At 34.2% G+C, this 17,705-nt stretch overlaps 1 protein-coding gene across 1 annotated transcript in view; it reads right to left on the bottom strand.

Annotated features, from left to right (window-relative positions):
* The window catches only part of LOC123318715 (soluble guanylate cyclase 89Db-like), a 37,655-nt gene continuing 19,950 nt past the window's right edge, over window positions 1-17,705 (bottom strand). Inside the window, exons 6-13 of the mRNA XM_044905421.1 lie at window positions 15,498-15,736; window positions 6,540-6,647; window positions 6,312-6,480; window positions 6,111-6,254; window positions 3,883-4,036; window positions 3,698-3,807; window positions 750-839; window positions 1-169 (exon numbers count right to left, since the gene is read on the bottom strand). Coding sequence (XP_044761356.1) covers window positions 101-169; window positions 750-839; window positions 3,698-3,807; window positions 3,883-4,036; window positions 6,111-6,254; window positions 6,312-6,480; window positions 6,540-6,647; window positions 15,498-15,736 — 1,083 coding nt within the window. The 3' untranslated portion in view covers window positions 1-100. The remainder of the gene's footprint in view (window positions 170-749; window positions 840-3,697; window positions 3,808-3,882; window positions 4,037-6,110; window positions 6,255-6,311; window positions 6,481-6,539; window positions 6,648-15,497; window positions 15,737-17,705) is intronic.

The raw sequence follows: 17,705 nt of genomic DNA, 5'->3' as shown, positions 1-17,705 counted from the left end.
TGCTCATTAAATATTTAATTTTCCATATATCTGTCTTGAAAATGTACATATAATATTTATCCTATTATTAGTTGATGGTTTAGTATACATCGAATTACTTTCATTCCTTGAGTTGAATCACTTCCTCGTTGATCTCGTGAATCCAATAGGTTTCCATTTCTCCTTTACCCTGAAATTTTCAAAAGTTTTAAAGATTCAGGAAAACTTAAATCAAAATATCAGAATCAAAAAATATACGAATTAATAAGGATCAGTTCATTCTTCCTCTTTGTAAAGGGTTCGTCAACTTTCGTCTGATGGGTAACACACTCAAATTTGAAAAACTTTCCATTGTTTTTGCTATAACAAAATTTCATCTCCTTTCTTCTAAATACCTGTTCTTGTGTGAGCTTTCTGGTGAGTTCCGTTATTTGTGTTCTATGGTTAACTCTATAATCTTTGCTCTGCACGTTAGGTAGAAGGGGTTTTATACGAACAGAAATATCATTTTCTCCGTGCTTAGACTTAAACGCATACAGAAGTGTACTGAGTGTCATAGTCACCAGAAATATTGTTGATTTTATTATTCATCGTATAATACATGTGAATAAAATTTCTTGCAAATGTTGTAGTTTCGTTATTGAATTCTACCAGAAAATTAAGATGATGAAATTATTTTTTCTGGATGTAACTCTCCTATAAAGTCCCTGGGTACCTATATTTTTAGAACATGGAATGAAGATATGAATAATATTGCAAGTTCATGTTACCTTCAATTTCACAACTCCACGATTCTGGAATTTATATTTATCTTCCGGTAGTTGCGATTTCGTTGTTGCAGATATGTGTATCATTCCAGGCTGAAAAAATAATATATTATAAGATATTATTATATAATATAGGATACCATCAAATGGTGATATTAATAGCTTTTTCGAGTTCACATTGAATTACTTAGAAAATACGTCAAATTCCAAGAATGCCTAATGAAGAGGTTCAGGATTCCAGAACCTTTCAATTATTTATATACTTGAGCATAAAAGATTGAAACCCCATTCTCAAAGTCATAATCAGATCGGGATGACAGCCTTTTTGCATCTGATCAAGTGGTTTATGTAAAAAATTCATCATAGTGCGGTAACTAGGCTCCTTCTCAATTTAGTTTTTCGGAAATAATGTATCGGGTTTTAGATTCTTTCGATAATAATTCATATTTTACATAGGTTATCAAAGTCACCCCTTAAGATCTATACCTTTTCAAGTTCAAATTGGCGCTAATCAGAATCAAAATGACATTAGTCCAAATCAACATCAATTTTAAATTAACATCAATCAGAAGCAAATTGGCAATAATCAATTTCAATCTGGTTACTTTTTCGAATAACCATAGCGCGGATGTCAACAATTGGAATTGAGGGAAATTCTAACTATTTCTTCAAAATTAATATCACAGTTTTTCTCGAGTACCCCAATCATGAATAAATAGTTTATCATATTTTACACCTCAAATATATTTTCAGACCTTTCTAGATTTTCTTACATGGAAACGGGTATGTAGCTTCTCATGTCTTTCTCATTGATCATGAATGCTGATTTATTGTTTTCTCATGATTATCTCATTTATTTGAATCAGTTTATTCCATTTTTCAAGTCAACTCTAATGTTCACCTCTCACGTACATATGACTAATTACTGTTGCCGAGTTTCAGATGAGTGAATAATCCTCATGTTCTCCAGGGTGGACTCTGGAATTAATAGTTTTCCTTCAGAACACGATGTGATCTTCTCAAATATGGTTCAACTCTCAGTGGTAAGCCATGACAGTCTCTCGTCCTGGTTCCACCCCGGAAGGTCTGCTCTGGTATTCGTGTACTCTCTCAATTGGTATGATCTGCTCCTTATACTTTGTACTCTTATTGATATATTCTCAAATTCATTCATTCTGCTCGATATACAGATTAGTTCTCAAGCCTTCTGCTCTTCTCAAAACCAACGATTAGTGGTTTCCCAGACTTAGACAATTTAGTTTTCACCTCACTTTCAATTCAGCCTTCTCATTAAATTTCATTATTCTAACCTTCTGTTTTTCTGATGGGATGAACAGGCTGACTTTGAATGCATCGAGTCTAAGTCTGACCGCAAGTGACCTCTTATTTGAACTAGGTAATCTATATTATCTCTGTTTTTTAGTTGAATAAAAGTCTATACAGTCTATATATGTTTTTAGTATTTGCTTTTATTATTGTATTAGCTTCATGCAGGTAACTTATTATTCATTTTATGATCGTGAACGATATACAATAAATGTTTTTACACTACCACCTCCAACTCACTTATCTGGTAACAGTCTACCTCTACCACTTCAATTTTTACAAAATGCGATTTTGAAAAATATCCTATTTCAGTTTCCACAAACCTATTTTGTGAGTTGTCTCAACGAAAACGCAAGATTTGATGTATTAAAATATTTATTGATTTAAAACATATATATTTGGGAATTATATATGAAACAAAAGATCTTGTAAGAGGCCGCCACGGCTTTGCTGAAATATGCATACCTTTTTGACGTAATTTCCAATAATTTGTTATTCAATACATGTGGTGGTATTTAATTGATACTCGTGCAAGATCATCAATGTTTCATGGGAGGAATGACATGTGCCACCGTTCTGCTCAAACCACATGTCGTCAAAATCAATAGCTTCCAAATGAGGCACTATAAACTGTCACGTCATAATCATGTGACATAATGACTGTCAAACATTGCGCGCAATTCGAATCTTGAGCTCTTATTGAAACACCCCTTTATAAAATTGCATGAAAATATTATTTTCCAACAATGAATAAAGTTATAATTTTATTCGAATGAAATACGTTTTCCCTGTAGTTTATCATAACTTTAAGTCTATTCCTACATTTATAAACAATTGAAGAAGTTTCATTTCTATCGCTTGGCTCTCCACGTACCATATTTTTTCTTTCACGAGAGTATTTCAACCTATGTGAATTCGATATTTCGCATTCATTCTATTGATAAAATTTCATCGAAACTGAAAATTTAAAATGAATTCGTAAGAGACGGATTAAAATTCGCCACTTTTTTCAGAAGAATAATGACTCCTTGCCGATGCTTTCAATGAATATGTCAGCGCAGTCGCTACTCTCCCTACCATTTATCCGAAGCCGGAGTAGCGTAGTGTTTAAGAGGTCTGTGGTAGTAGCAAGGTTACAGTGCATAAATCTGATACAGTGATACCCTTTCCGCCAAAGATTAGAAGAATCTTTGCCTCTGGCATTGTTCGAGAACATCGACCCCACCACTATTTCGTTCCGTTCGGGTTCGAGGTTCGCTGATACCTAAATTTTTTCCTTCTTAGTTTTAGTTTGAAATATTTCTTGACTCGAGAAATAACGAGTATGAAATTTAAAGCGTTTTGGGTATAACGAAAGAACGGATATCCCATTACAATTACAATTTACATAGGATAAGTAAGCATAATAACTCTTAACTTTCGTACATTTCCATAGAGAAATGTTAATTGTTAATAGTAACGATTATCCTCAAATATATTCATGCTGTGATACAAGATAACGTAATCACAAGAGATTTAAAAAAAATTATTCGAAAGCAGAATCTTCTCGCTTTTGATGAAAATTGTTTGGAATGAGTTTATTATTGTGAATAATGAAGAATTTCAAATAGACCATTCTAGCTCACCTCACTAGTGGATTGCATCCGTGACGCTGTGTTGACTGTATCACCAAAAAAACAATATCGTGGTACTTTTATTCCGACAACTCCTGAAACTACTGGTCCAGAATGTATACCTGATAAAGAAAAATAAGTATTCTTCAAATAAACAGATCTGAGCTTTTTATGAAATCCGTCAAGGTATGACTTGCCTATTCTGACGCCAACTTTTGTGCCAGAGGGTATTTGAAGTTGGTCTACATGCTTCACCATACACAAAGAAACGTCACAAATATTGCTTGCGTGTTCGTCTGTCTTTTCTGGTGCCCCACTGACTGCCATGTAGATTCTGCCCACTGTTTCTACCTATAACAATAATCAAAATCATCCCAAATAGATCAAAATCATTGAAGATCCTAAGTATTCAATGAAATACTTAAGTTTTCAATTCGGTACTAACTATATGTCACTTCGTCAGAAATTTACCATAAGAAAAATGCTTCTTGAACTTCACAATTCGATAATTCTAATATAATCAAATCAACTGCTCATAATTATTCATATTTTCAACACTGCATATGTATGGTTTTTGAGAAAGCAAGGCATAAGAGCGCATATGCACAAATTGTGTGACGTTGACTATGCAAAATGTGAGGACCGGCATAAGATAAAGAGTGGATCTATCTAAAAATTAGCCAATGTGGTTGATTTCGACGCAGCAACAGAAACCAATCATCACATTTCAGAGTTTTGGACAAGAAACAACCCAGAGAATAACTAAAAGAAATACCGAAGTATTTGAAATTTTACAATTGTGAAGGTGGATATATGAAATATTCATTTATTCCATGGAAAAAATTTTAATTATGTTTAATGAGATTCATCAACATCCCGACAAAAAGAGTTAGATCAATTTGGTGAAAAAATATATTCGCCTATTCATAAATTCAATGCAAAATAATAATCACGGAGAAAAGTAGTAAAAATTAGTATTCCATATGCCATTGAGAATTAAACTTGAGAGTAATTTTCTAATTTTTCTTGGAGAACAGTTAAAAACCCAGTAAGTGGCATGGTGTAATATATTCTTTCTAGTGCTATTACTTTGTGTACTCATCTTTTAATATCAATTTTGTATTTTGAAATTCATGAAGTTAGTAGTTATTGAACATGAGTTCAGTCGTTTACATACCTCACCGAATTGATGAGAGATATTTTCAAATTTTCTTTTCGACAATGATTGATAAAAACACGCCAATTGAAAACACAAAATTCGAGTTCAATATTATATCAATAGTTTATATTAATTTCCATAATTTTTAATTTTTTTGGTGAGGCGTTCTCAGAAACAATTTTTTTTTTGATATTACATTAATGTATTATATATCTTTATATGGAACAAATATTTGCATAATTTATGCTCTCTTCGAAAATAAAAATTCAGAAATAAAAAAAGAGATGTGTTCCTTGTACGAGGCGTGAGTCTTTGACAATATATTATTACCTAGCCGATCTACTAAACTTGGGTTGTATCCGTTATTAAAGGCTATTTGTTTTGTTGAATTCTTACTATCTATTCTCTTTGGACAGGGGTATGTTGAGGTTTCTTTGGGTATAGCAACGCAAAGGTGCCAATTTATTGGATGGGGGATGATGGAAATGTGCATCCGTTTCTGTGGATTCCCTGTAGATTTTGAAGTCAAGAAAGCTTGTGTTGAATCTAAAGATGGAAGGTCAAGAAAATTGAATTTTCCGTCCACTTCGATTTCAAAGTTGAAATTGATATTGGGATGAATGTCGTTAATAGAATTGGGTAATGTAGACATCTGGTCTTCCATCAATGCTCAAAGAATGGACTTACCCCGTAGATAGAGGAAGGGGAAGATAACGTAAACAACAAGAAAAGTGTGTCCAACATCTGTATGTTTTTGTTGACATTTACTGTGCATCTACTCCGTATGTTTGTTTACGTTTACCCCAATATTTGAATGTTTATTATCGTATTTGTGTTCGATGTAATAGTGTTTCGTACGTTTTAAGACTTGAGTATCAAGAACTTCGGTGTCGACATGCCAGGAAATTGTGTAATTTGTGGAAAATATGCCGAAAATAGATTCGGGGTAAACGCAAACAAAAACAAGTTGATGTTGGACACAGAGAGCTCTCCTTCGTAGCTGCGCAATGCGATATCATCTCTTTCCTCTATCTACGACTTAACATTCGCTAAGGTTAGAACTTCCAAGAATGTACCCCAAAACATAAGAACTGTGGTTGAGAAGAAATTGCAAAAAACTGTCCCTCGTAACATATATGATTGTTCTATTGATTTTAAATTCTCCTCTTATCAATTTACGCCAAGAAGTTAAAGCAAAAGTTATCGAAAACAAACGATATGCGAATCGAGATGGGTGACCGGTAAACCGGTAAACGTCTCACTTACCTTATAAACATTAAATCTGTCCATTAAAGAGTCAAAACAAGAAAACACAGCATTCATTGTTGAAACTAGCTCCATAGCATCTTGTACGGTCGAAGAATTAAAACCAACAAGCTCACAAAACATTATTGTAACGGAATCGAATGACTGAAATGAAATATAAATAACAGTTACTTATATATTATAATATATTAGAATTATTACCTGACAAGTGCTAAGGGGAGAATGACCACTTCTCAAATGATCCGCAACACTCTTAGGTATCATAGAATACAACAAGTCATCCCCTCGCCTCTTCCACGTATCTAAAAGAGCGTAGTTGGTTTCCAGCTCAGAAGCTCTTTGTTCAGCCTTGTCGAATACTAGTTCCAACCTGCGAAGTTCAGAAATTTTTAAATCCGTATTTTAGACTTGAATGTAGAACTAACTCACTTAGAGCTGTGCTGCCACCCTGTTAGCACCATCTCTTTGCTGAGGCCATGTTGATTCAAATCGTTGAGGTACAGCCCAAGATCTGGTAATTCGTTTCTGTCATTTATCCTGAAGAAGAAAATCGTTTCGTGTGTTACAGAATATCCCATATACATTTTATAACTTTCTGAATATTATGTTTAGGAACCGCAATTTTTTCTTCATATTTATAAGACCAACATCATTCGAATAGTGACATGCCGCTAGTGGCAATGTGGAATTTTACGAATTCGCCAAATAAGGTGAGTTTTCACTTTTGTGGATGTTTCATTATTTACCATTTTCTCAACATAAGATTCCGTTGTACAGATGAGATTTTAATTAATTATTATAAATTTTGACATAGAACATCCATAGTTCGACAAGAAATATGAAAACAAGCCTTGCTGAAATAAGAAATATATACAACCATTTATAAGGGTGAGTCTTTAACTTGTACATATATTGGCTAGATGCATCATGTTGGCTTTGTCTCTTTGTGCGTAAGGGTGATTCAAAGCAGGTCATATTTTGGCAAAATACTTAGGTCAACGCTATGCCCTTAACAGGGCGCGTGAAGTTTTGCGAAAAGTTGGTAAAACAAATTCTGAAACTAAGCTCAATATTTGGTAGGGACTCAATTTGTTCTAATTTGTTACGTAAAAAACTTTTCGAGCACCGTTAAGTTTTCGAGTATTTCGTAGTTCCATGATTTAGTGCTCAGTTCACACACATCAGCACCAACATTTTCAAGTTCCGGTAGAATTTTAATGCCAATTCCGAATTTGTTCTTGTTTGTTCTGTTGAAATTATCTCAATATCCCAATTAGATATTTAATTATTCGCATTCATTACATTTAGTGCCCAGTTCACACTCAGCACCAACACTTTCTAGTTTCGAAAAAATGTATATACCAATATATGAAATGAAGAAAATCGATCGTGAATAACTCAAGAATGACTAATTATAGAGAACTCATTCCAACGGAACAAATCGGGTACTGATTAATGGCGTGAAGAAGTTTGAAACTTTTTCGCTAACTTCATGTTAGCGTTTTCATACAAAACAATACCGAATCAGAGAAAATCAAAAATGATATTGAAGTACTTTCAACAGAACAAATTGGAACAAATTCGGTACTAAATATTGGCATAGAAATAGTTTCGAAACCAGAAAGTGTTGGTGCTGAGTGTGAACTGGACACTGAAAGTTATGAATGCGAATAAATTAGGTAATTAATATCTATGTGAGATATTTATTTATTTATTTATTTATTCAACGGTTCAAGACCTTTTTACAAATGAATTACAATGATACAATGATAAAAATAACATAAAACTAAAAATTAAATTCTCACAATAATACAGAGACACATAAATTTTTGGTGTGAACGAGAAATTCACAACTCTATTAAGATAGATATTGAGATAATTTCAACAAAAAAAATTAAAACAAATTGATTACTAGGTAAATATTGGCATCAAAACTTTGTCGAAACTTGAAAATGTTGGTGCTGAGTGAACCTAGCATTAAATCATAGAAATGCGAATTACTCAAAAACCCAATCAGTGCTTGAAAAAATTACGGAACAAATTAGGTACGAAATATTGTTGAGCTTAGTTTCAGAATTAATTCAACTAACTTTTCGCTAACTTCATGCGGCCAAGTAAATAAATGTTCAAGTCCTCACCATACCAATTGCTAGCTACTTTTGAAGCATCATCGAAGCTCACTGATAGGCTTAACCAGGTTAGTTAATTCAAATTTCTCTTCTTGATTTGTATTTTAATCATCTGAAAATTTATTTGTGTGGACTCGTTTACCAGATTACACTTCACTTTCTGGTAGCTTTATTTTTTTTTAAATATGTCATCTTGACGTTTTAAAGGTTTTGAAATTTTTTTTGTTACCTACATTATCTATAAATAAGGCCCCTTAGCCCCTATATATAATATATATAATTGTTAAAAATTGAGCGAAGCCCCCCTCCGACCTCTCTCCAGTCGACGCTCCTGACCAGCTCCGGTAGCCACGTATGGTACTCCGATTCTGCGGTGCGCTGGTTGAAGGACGCAGCGGCCCCACTCTCAGTTTTTTTCCGAAGTGAAAAACTACACAAACACACATTTTTCTTGAAGATTCTCTTTGTTAGCTCCGTTGAATTAACTTCGCGCTGCTATCATCTTGATTTGTAACTCCTCATTTTAAGTTCACCTCTTTTAGCTGTTCTCAATTTTTAAGTCTTCTCGCACAATCCTGGTGCTAAATTGTTCTTCTCATAAGGTAAAGTACACTCAGACTACTCAAAATTATTAATTACTCCATTTTCATGATAATTTCACTCTGCTGAAATAAGTCCACGTGCAAGAGATTTTAGAATCTTGAAATAGATTCATAATCCTTGCTAGCACCGCTCAACTGAAACGTCCACTCAAGACAACTCGAACCATTGCCGTCTCAGAAATATATATTTTATTATATTTCATGATTTATATAGATTTTCAGACTTCTCTAGATCTTCTCACATGAAAATGGGTATGTAGCACCAGGATTGAGACTTCTCAAGTTCATCTCCATAAAAATGATTGCTGATTCACTGTCTACTCATAATATTTTTTATTATTAGAATCAGTTTAATCATTTTTATGACAACTCTTCTGATCACCTCGAAGTACATATGACTAATTACTGTTGTTGAGTTTCAGATGAATGAATCCTCATATTCTCCAGGGTGGACCCTGGATGTAGCTGTTTTCTTCAGAACAGGATGTGAACACCTCAACTTTCGTTAAGCGATCAATGATAATGCTCGATACACCTCGACCTAGGCTCCACCCTGGAAAGTCTGCTCGAACACTCATGTCTACTCATTTGGTATGGTCTACTCTTTATAATATGTACTCTCGTTGGTTCTGTTCTATATTCATTCATCGGACTCAACATACATGTTAGTTTTCTCAGCCTTCAGCACCTCTCAAAATCTACGATTAGAGATTTATTCAACTCAGTACTCTCATGACTTCTCTTAATTTATCAATTGTTTCTTCTATTTTTCTGATGAACGTTCTAATCGTGCTTACTTGTAAGCAGTTCGTCTCTGTAAATGTTGAATTCATTGATAAATTTTTGCACTCTTCAAGATCATCTCAATGTATATGAATTATACTATGTTCTTCTCAGATTAATTATGATTGTCCTTTTCATTTAATTAATTATTATTGAACTTCTCATTTAATTAGAATTTATTGACCTTTTCATATTATTTTTAATATTCTAGTACTTCTCAAATTCATTAATTCTGTGCTTCTCATTTAACTTGTGCTACTCTTGTTCTGCTCATACTTACATTAACATTATTGATCAACTCAAATTTAATGTATCGATTTCTCGTTGATGATCAGACTTAGACATTGCAGTTTCACCTCTGGCCTATTTCTCAGTACTATCGCGTCTTCTCTTCAAAATTCAGTATTCTAACCTTCGCGTTTTCTGATAGAATAAGGAGGCTCTCGCAATCAATTTTCAATTGATTGCCCTATCACTGTGTAACCGTTGTGTTGATATTGAATTTATTGAACTCCTCAACGTCTAAGTCTGACATCAAGTGACTTCTCATTTGAACTGCTCTGGAACATCTCTTGTTTTTAGTTGGATATTGTCTCTCTGAGTTTATAGATGTGGTTAATATTAGTTGCTTTACTGTATTAGCTTCATGCAGGTGACATATTCATTTTATGATTGTGAACGATACTCAATAAATGTTTTTATACCATCTCCAACTCAATTATCTTTTCATACAGTCCACTACTCTTTGATTACAAAATCATAACACCCTCGATTTTGAACAATAATATATATAATAAATAAGGGGCTGCCAGACTTTTAAAGTATATACAATAAAATTCCCCACTCGTATGATTCACATCCCTATCGCAATTGACCGATTTATTAATGCAGTGTGTCACAGGCAAACGTTAATTCGTTGTGGGACATTTTCCGTCTGTTCCGACAGTACTGTCAGTATTTCAGAGACGATGCCTATTGGCCCAGTCGTTCGAGTTCTATTGTTATTCGATTGCGGGCCAGTAAAACCAGCAATATCGGAACAGGCCCTTTATATGGTTGGTTCCAAACAATTTGCCAATTTGTATCAACCGTATGAGCATGGGAAGGAGGGTTGCGTGACACCATATACCATACACTCGGACCTTTTTTGTTAGAAAAAAAAGAGTAGAATGTTTAAGAGAGCAAGAGCAATTAAACATGAAAATAATAAATAAATTCATACTTTCAATTCTTCCACATCTCGTGGCTGTATTTTATATATGTACAACCGACTTTGAATGTTCGTAGAGGAAACCCAGCGAGCACAAACATCCCTGGGATGTTTTGGGATGTTTCGAAAATGTTGGCATGAGGATGTTTCTTTGAAACGTAATATGCACTTCCCAAAGAGGTCTCCAAAGGCTATTGGAAATCTTTATTTGTTCTGATCTGTGCCATCTGTGGCATTTCTTCGTCTACCTACTGAGAGGTACTGTCGTGTTGAAAATAATGTAAACGTGTGGATATCTTCTCTTGGCGTCGCATTTTGCCGCCATTTCCACTTTCTTCGTAGTTTGGACTGTGGACTGTTCGGAGTTGAAAGTTGATTGGTGATTTGTATAATATTAACTACTTCTGTGTTGGTTTTGATTGTGAATTTAGGATCGATCTCTTCATAGTAACCAAATACAATTAATAAGTAAGTATTACATGAATTAAATGTATAGTATAATGTCCAAAAACATACATATAACCTCAAAAGAATCCACGCTGCGTGGTTAATATTATTTTGGTTGGAATAATCGAATGGTATATGGAAGGTTATTATAATTATTCAAGAAATAACTTTATAAAGTTTACGGCCGGTTTCATAATAAAACCTAAAGTCGCTTTAATTTTGAAGCTTCCTTTAACCCTACTAAAAATGACACTGAAGGAAGCTTTAAGCTTGATGTGACTTTAAATTTGATTATGAAACTGGACGTTAAAGCCATATCATCGAGGATTTCAACATATTTCGATAATCTATCTCTGCCGTTGATAATTCCCAGAATATTTTGTAAGATTACTCTTCCGACGATGATAATAATCATTCATGAATCAGAAAATAATTCAAATTGTCCCAGAAAAGTTCTTGTTTTTGAAAACTCCTTTAAATTGTTGTATTGTATCTTTAAATACCAGTACAAATAATTAAATAAATAAAATCGTTTCGCAAATCAACCTGGTCAGGAGAGCTATACAACCAGATCCTTTCATGCAGCTATTTTCTCTGTTATTTTAATTGGAAAAAATCATCTTAACCTTCATATATTTTGTGAATTAATTGTTTGAATTGTTTTTATTTTGTAGATGTGATCCATGAAAAATTCCAAATCACTAGGAAAGTATTCGAACTCTATGCCAAAGATTGGTTAAGGCATATTAGGCAGAGGAGCAGGGACGATAAAATGAAGGGAAAATAAATTTTTCATAAATTTTTTTTCATTTTCCCTTTCGGTACATCTAAAATCATAATCAGTTTGTTTTCTATTATTTCTGTTTTTTTTATGTTAAATGTGATATTTCTTTTTGGTTATTCATGTTTGTTTTATTGAATGTGATATATTTTTTTGTTTATTCTCCCTTTCTGTAGTATAATATTTATCGATTGTTTTTTGTTGTTCAATTCTTTATGTGAAATGTGATTTCTTTTCCTTTTGTACCTGTTGAAGTATCATTAAAATATTTTTATTCTCATATAGTATTCTGTATTTCATTTAAAAACTTTGTAGTTCATTTAAAATTGAATGTGGTATCCTCAAACATTCAAATGAAAGAAAAAAGGCCTCACAAAAGAATTTCGTATAAAGTCTTACAAACAGCGATTTCGTGTGCGCAAAGCGCTTTAGAAATGTTCTATTGTGTACATGAAAAGGCTATCAAAAAAACTTCTGAGTAGTTCTTTTTGTGACATCCCAGGAACATCCATATAATAGCCGCCTGCGGCGGACATTGGCTGTTCTATAAAAGTTCTATTCATGTATAAACAGAACATCGCAGTGGATGTTTAATGTCTCGAAATCTCTTACTTTTAACATCTCTGAGATGTTTTTGTGCTCGCTGGGAAAGATCTGAATGTGTCAAGTGGGAAGAGTGGGGTGACCATTCAATCGGTCCTCTTCTACCAATCTATTTATATTGGATAAAATATTTGAGCCATTGCCTCACTAAATTTAAAATCATAATTCCATCCAAATTTTTCATTATTTTCATGTTTCATAGTTTCATTGCAACTCATTCTATTGTAACTCTTTTACGCTTTTCTTTTTATTTCACTTCTATAGAATTAACAAAAAAGTTCAAGTTCAAGTATACGTCATTTTTGAAAAGGCAATCTAATTACCTTTAAAGCATATTTTCATTCAACCTCCATCCCCTTTAGGATTTTAGGGGTTAATGTCATCACGCTCACAGGGTTGATACGAACTTATTGGAACCAAGTGTATGAAATGTCCCCCTACGAACCAAAGTTTACCTCTTGCTTTTTTTCTGATTTTCGTGGAGATCGAGATATTGAAGGTGGTACCTTTTAAAATCGACAAAATGCATATAAATGAGGATAATTCTGCGCTTTCAAGAATATCCTATTTCATTTTAAAATTCCCAGTTTATTCCCTGACATTTTCAGGACAATTTGTGTTATCATTTCAGTGAATCTAGTCTGGGATATAAACTCGAAGGCAATTTTCTTATCAGAAAACTCTGGATGCCAGAATTGAACAATCAATAGTTCCATTATTCCCATCCGAGATATCCGAAGTTTCTCCAACTTATTTCTCATTTGTATTCCTGCGGTTGAAACAAAGGTCACACACGTTCCTCTAGTAATAAACTCGATAAGGAAGGAAAGAAACTGCAATATTGAGTTTCGAGTCCCTACAGGGAAACAAAAAATACATAGTTATTCATGACGCGTTTTTCCTAGAAGCAATTTAAGTCTTGGGAATTCAACTTTGAGATGAGATATCAGATATCGTATGTCGACTATCAGATTATTAAATGTTCATTTTGTAGTGGACTTTTTCAAGACGCTGCGAGTTTCGAATTATTTTCCATTGGTATACATGATGAATCATTCATTCATTGCTGTATCCCGTTGCCGGGAATGAATCTACAAAAAAAAGAAAAAAGGAAAAAAACAAAAAGAAAAGAAAAAGAAAGGAAAAAGAAAAAAAGGTGCGAACAGACTTATAATTTTTCAGGGCTAATTGCGACGTGTTGTGTAGTGTTGTGTGCTCTCCTGTCAAAGTATGAGGTATGAGGTTTCAACGCTTGTATACTAAAAAAGGAACCTCATTGAGGTGGAGGATGTCAACGGTACGGAAATATGCTGTTTTACAAGCTTTCATCATTCGTTCCCAGCTTTACGCCTCCAGCATCGAATTCTTATACACTGCGCAAAAAAATTAACGCACATTATGGAAATATCAAATTTATTGTACAACTGAAGGTGTTCTCAATGATGATTATTTTTATCAGAATTATGCATGCATATGTTATCCACTTTCAACGGTTTTCTTCAATACAGATGTTTTTTCCCAGCAGGAATAAAAAAAGATGATATTATCAGATTTTGAAAGTATTGGCTCCATTCTGAAATCAGTTGTTCTCGATCAATTCTAGTGATCAATAGTTCTTCTTTCGTTTGATTTTCTACAGTCGATCGCTATGCAACGCGAAACACGCAATTTGACCCAAGAGGAATGTGCCCAAGCGGTAGTTTTGCGAGAAGAAGTGTGGACATACACAAGAATTGCAGAAAGGTTTGGAGTTTCCCATACAAGTGTGTCCAGAATGTTGCAAAGATTCAGGGAGACAGGTATGAATGTCCGGAGACCAGGACAGGGTAGACCACGGGTAACAACTGTCATTCAAGAACGTTACTTACACAGACCTAGTGGACGTTGATAATAGAGCTATGAATGCTGATAAGTATATAAGGAACATTCTTGAAGAGCATGTAGTGCCATTTGCCAAATACAAATGGGGAAAATTTCATTTTTATGGACGATAATGCCAGACCCCATTGTACGAGCATCGTTCAGGAGTACCTTGAAGAGGTTGAAGTCTCTCGAATGGAATGGCCAGCAAGAAGTCCAGATCTCAATCCGATTGAGCAGGTTTGGGACAACCTCAATAGAAAGCTGAGAAGTTCAGAAAATCATCCGGCTACTCTTAATGACTTAGGAATCCAACTCGGAGAAATCTGGGAAGGATTAGATCAGAACATTTTAAGATTACTCATTTTGAGTATGAACCGTCGTTGCCGAGCTGTAATTAACGCAAGGGGTGGAAATACCAAGTACTAAATCACTTATCAGCATTTCAGTATTTTGAAAATTGTTCATTTCTCTTCTTTCACATAAGATTCAGTGAAATCCTGAATTTTTCTTCCATTTAATGTGTCTTATTTCGTTCAAAACCTTCCCGAAAGAACATAAAAAATAAGTTATAAAGTCAATGTAGAGTTAACTTTCATTAAAATTGATATTTTCAGAATGTGCGTTAATTTTTTTGGAGAGTGTGTATCTCAAATTTTTGCTTTGAGAAATGTTGGTCGATTGAACATCATGTCAAAGATCTCTTCAAAACAATGATGCATAATACTCACATAAAATTTTCAAAACGTCCAACAGGTATTTATAATAGTAATTTTTCGGCAACCGTCCGGGATGTCATTTTCTCGAACGCTTTTTCTTTGAGAAAGTAGCATTTTCCGACCTAGTCCGGGAAGTACGTACTTCCTGGCACAGCCATTCGTGAAATTTCTTCAATGTATAATTTTATAATAGTTACTCACTGATTGTCGTCATAGATTAATTTCAAAATGATCAAATGAATACTTTACTCACACTGGACTGCAGAGAAAAATGATGGCGTTAATGTCCTTCAAATATTGCATCTTCCCCTTCAGCAAAATATTTTTCAGACCTGGCTGACTATCTCTTCTGAGAGAATAGGGAGATATACTTTTTCCGTCTATCTCAATTTCCCTTTCATCTTTCGGCGATTGACATTCCAACGATGGGGTTTTCAAAAACTCTGCTCTCAGTAACTCTATCTCAAACATGACGGATTTAAGGTAGAATGTCTGTAATAAAGAAATAAGGCCAATAAGACAGCAAGCTATAGTCACGATAAGCATTGAGTACTCAGCAAAGGTTAACACTCAATGCTATACACATTCGCTAAATCTACGTAAGATGATATTGAAACCCAATCTTTTCTTTTTGCATCTTTTCTAAAAGGCTTATATATAAAAATGTTTCGAACCCAAAAATAACCATATAAAACATACGAGGATATATTGAAAAATTCAGAGCCTACTACAGAACCAAACAAAATTTCAATATCAAAATATTTTATTACTCAACATATTTTCCTCTCAATTTTCAAAAAAAATGTTTCTTCTTGCTCTGCAAACCAGACCTCCACAGCTTTTATTACCTCCTCGTTGGAAGAAAATTTACGACTTTTTAAACTTTTTTTTCAGTTGAGGAAAGAGATGATAGTCGGATGGAGTCAAATCTGGTGAATAAGGGGGGTGTTCTAGTAATTCAAACCCTAAATCACGATTTTTTTGCATAGCCACATGAGATTTGTATGCAGGGGCGTTGTACTGCAAAATCGAAACACCTTTAGATAGCTTTCCGCGTCTTTTCTCTTTAATTTTTTTCCATAGAGTAGTCAATAATGTCGAAGAGTAATCTCCGGTTATTGTTCTACCGTTATTCAAAAAATCAATCATGATTACTCCATGGCAATCCCAAAAAATTGAAGCAAGAACTTTTCCAGCAAATTTTTGGACACGAAACTTCTTATGTCTTCGAGAAACAGAGTGTCGCCATTCCATCGATTGTTGCTTTGTTTCTGGATAGTAGAAATGTACCCAAGTCTCACCCATAGTAACAATTCGGTTTAAGAAGTCTACATCGTTTTCAAATCGAGCACAGATCGAACGCGATGCTTCTACCCTTGCACGCTTTTGGTCAACGTTCAAACATTTGGGGATCCATTTTGCAGCTTTTTCTCATGTCCAAATTGACGTGAACTATGTATATGATGAACGCGTTCGTATAAAATATTCAGTGCTTCAAATATCTGTTTTAGCCCAATTCGACGGTCTGATAAAATCATGTCATGAACTGCATCGATATTTTCGGGGACTAACACAGAAACTGGCCTTCCCTATCGGTCATCATCTTCAATGGAAAATTCACCTCTTTTGAAGCTTGCAGTCCAATTTTTCACGGTCGCATACGAAGGACATGCTCACCAAGGGTATTAAGCATATCTTCGTAAATCTGTTTACTTCTTAACCCTTTTAAATACAGGTATATGATGATGGCTCGATACTCCAATTTTTCGATTTTCACAATTTCGGTGGGCATCTTCTTTCCTTTAATTTAATGCGTAACTTTGGTTTACTTTTTTGACCTCAAACTTCTAAGGAGTTGTTCGTTGCTATGGTAACGCAATATTTTTTTTTTATGCATGGAACTGGTCTAGGCTAACTAGATATCAATAGATCCTCGTAGGTTCGCTGATGAGATGTACTTGTTTAGAGACTACCACGCTCTCTAACTATTCATTCCTGTTCCTTCCGTAGGAACTTCTTCAAAAAGATTCACACTTTTCGAATAACACCATGTAACAAAATACACATATGACGCACAATATTTCTCGACAACTTTTTCAAACTCAAGAAAGAAGACATTACATCTATCGAGACCTATCGAGTTTCTTCAACAAGTTCCTTGCTTTCAACAGGTAAATTAGGAGCACTATTGAAAGTCTTGCTTCTCTTTCGCATAAAATGATAGGTTCTATTTCTTATTCACATATTATGATTCAAATTTCATTTCAATGCATTACATCAGTTTTTCTCCTCGGCATGATTCAGTGATATAGAATGCCAAAAATTGAAATATGGAGAGTAGAGAGAAGGAGAACGATCGCTGCTTTGAGACCATAGATTTTTTGTCCCCTAAAATATGTACCAATAGGGTAGTTCATGCTTTTGCCAACAGGCGCGCTGGCCATCACGAGAGTGCGAAATT

Source organism: Coccinella septempunctata, chromosome 8 (assembly GCF_907165205.1).
Source record: "Coccinella septempunctata chromosome 8, icCocSept1.1, whole genome shotgun sequence".
Taxonomy (NCBI): domain Eukaryota; kingdom Metazoa; phylum Arthropoda; class Insecta; order Coleoptera; family Coccinellidae; genus Coccinella; species Coccinella septempunctata.
The sequence above is the reverse complement of the archived record's forward strand: the minus strand, read 5'-3'. Positions and strand labels throughout refer to the sequence as shown.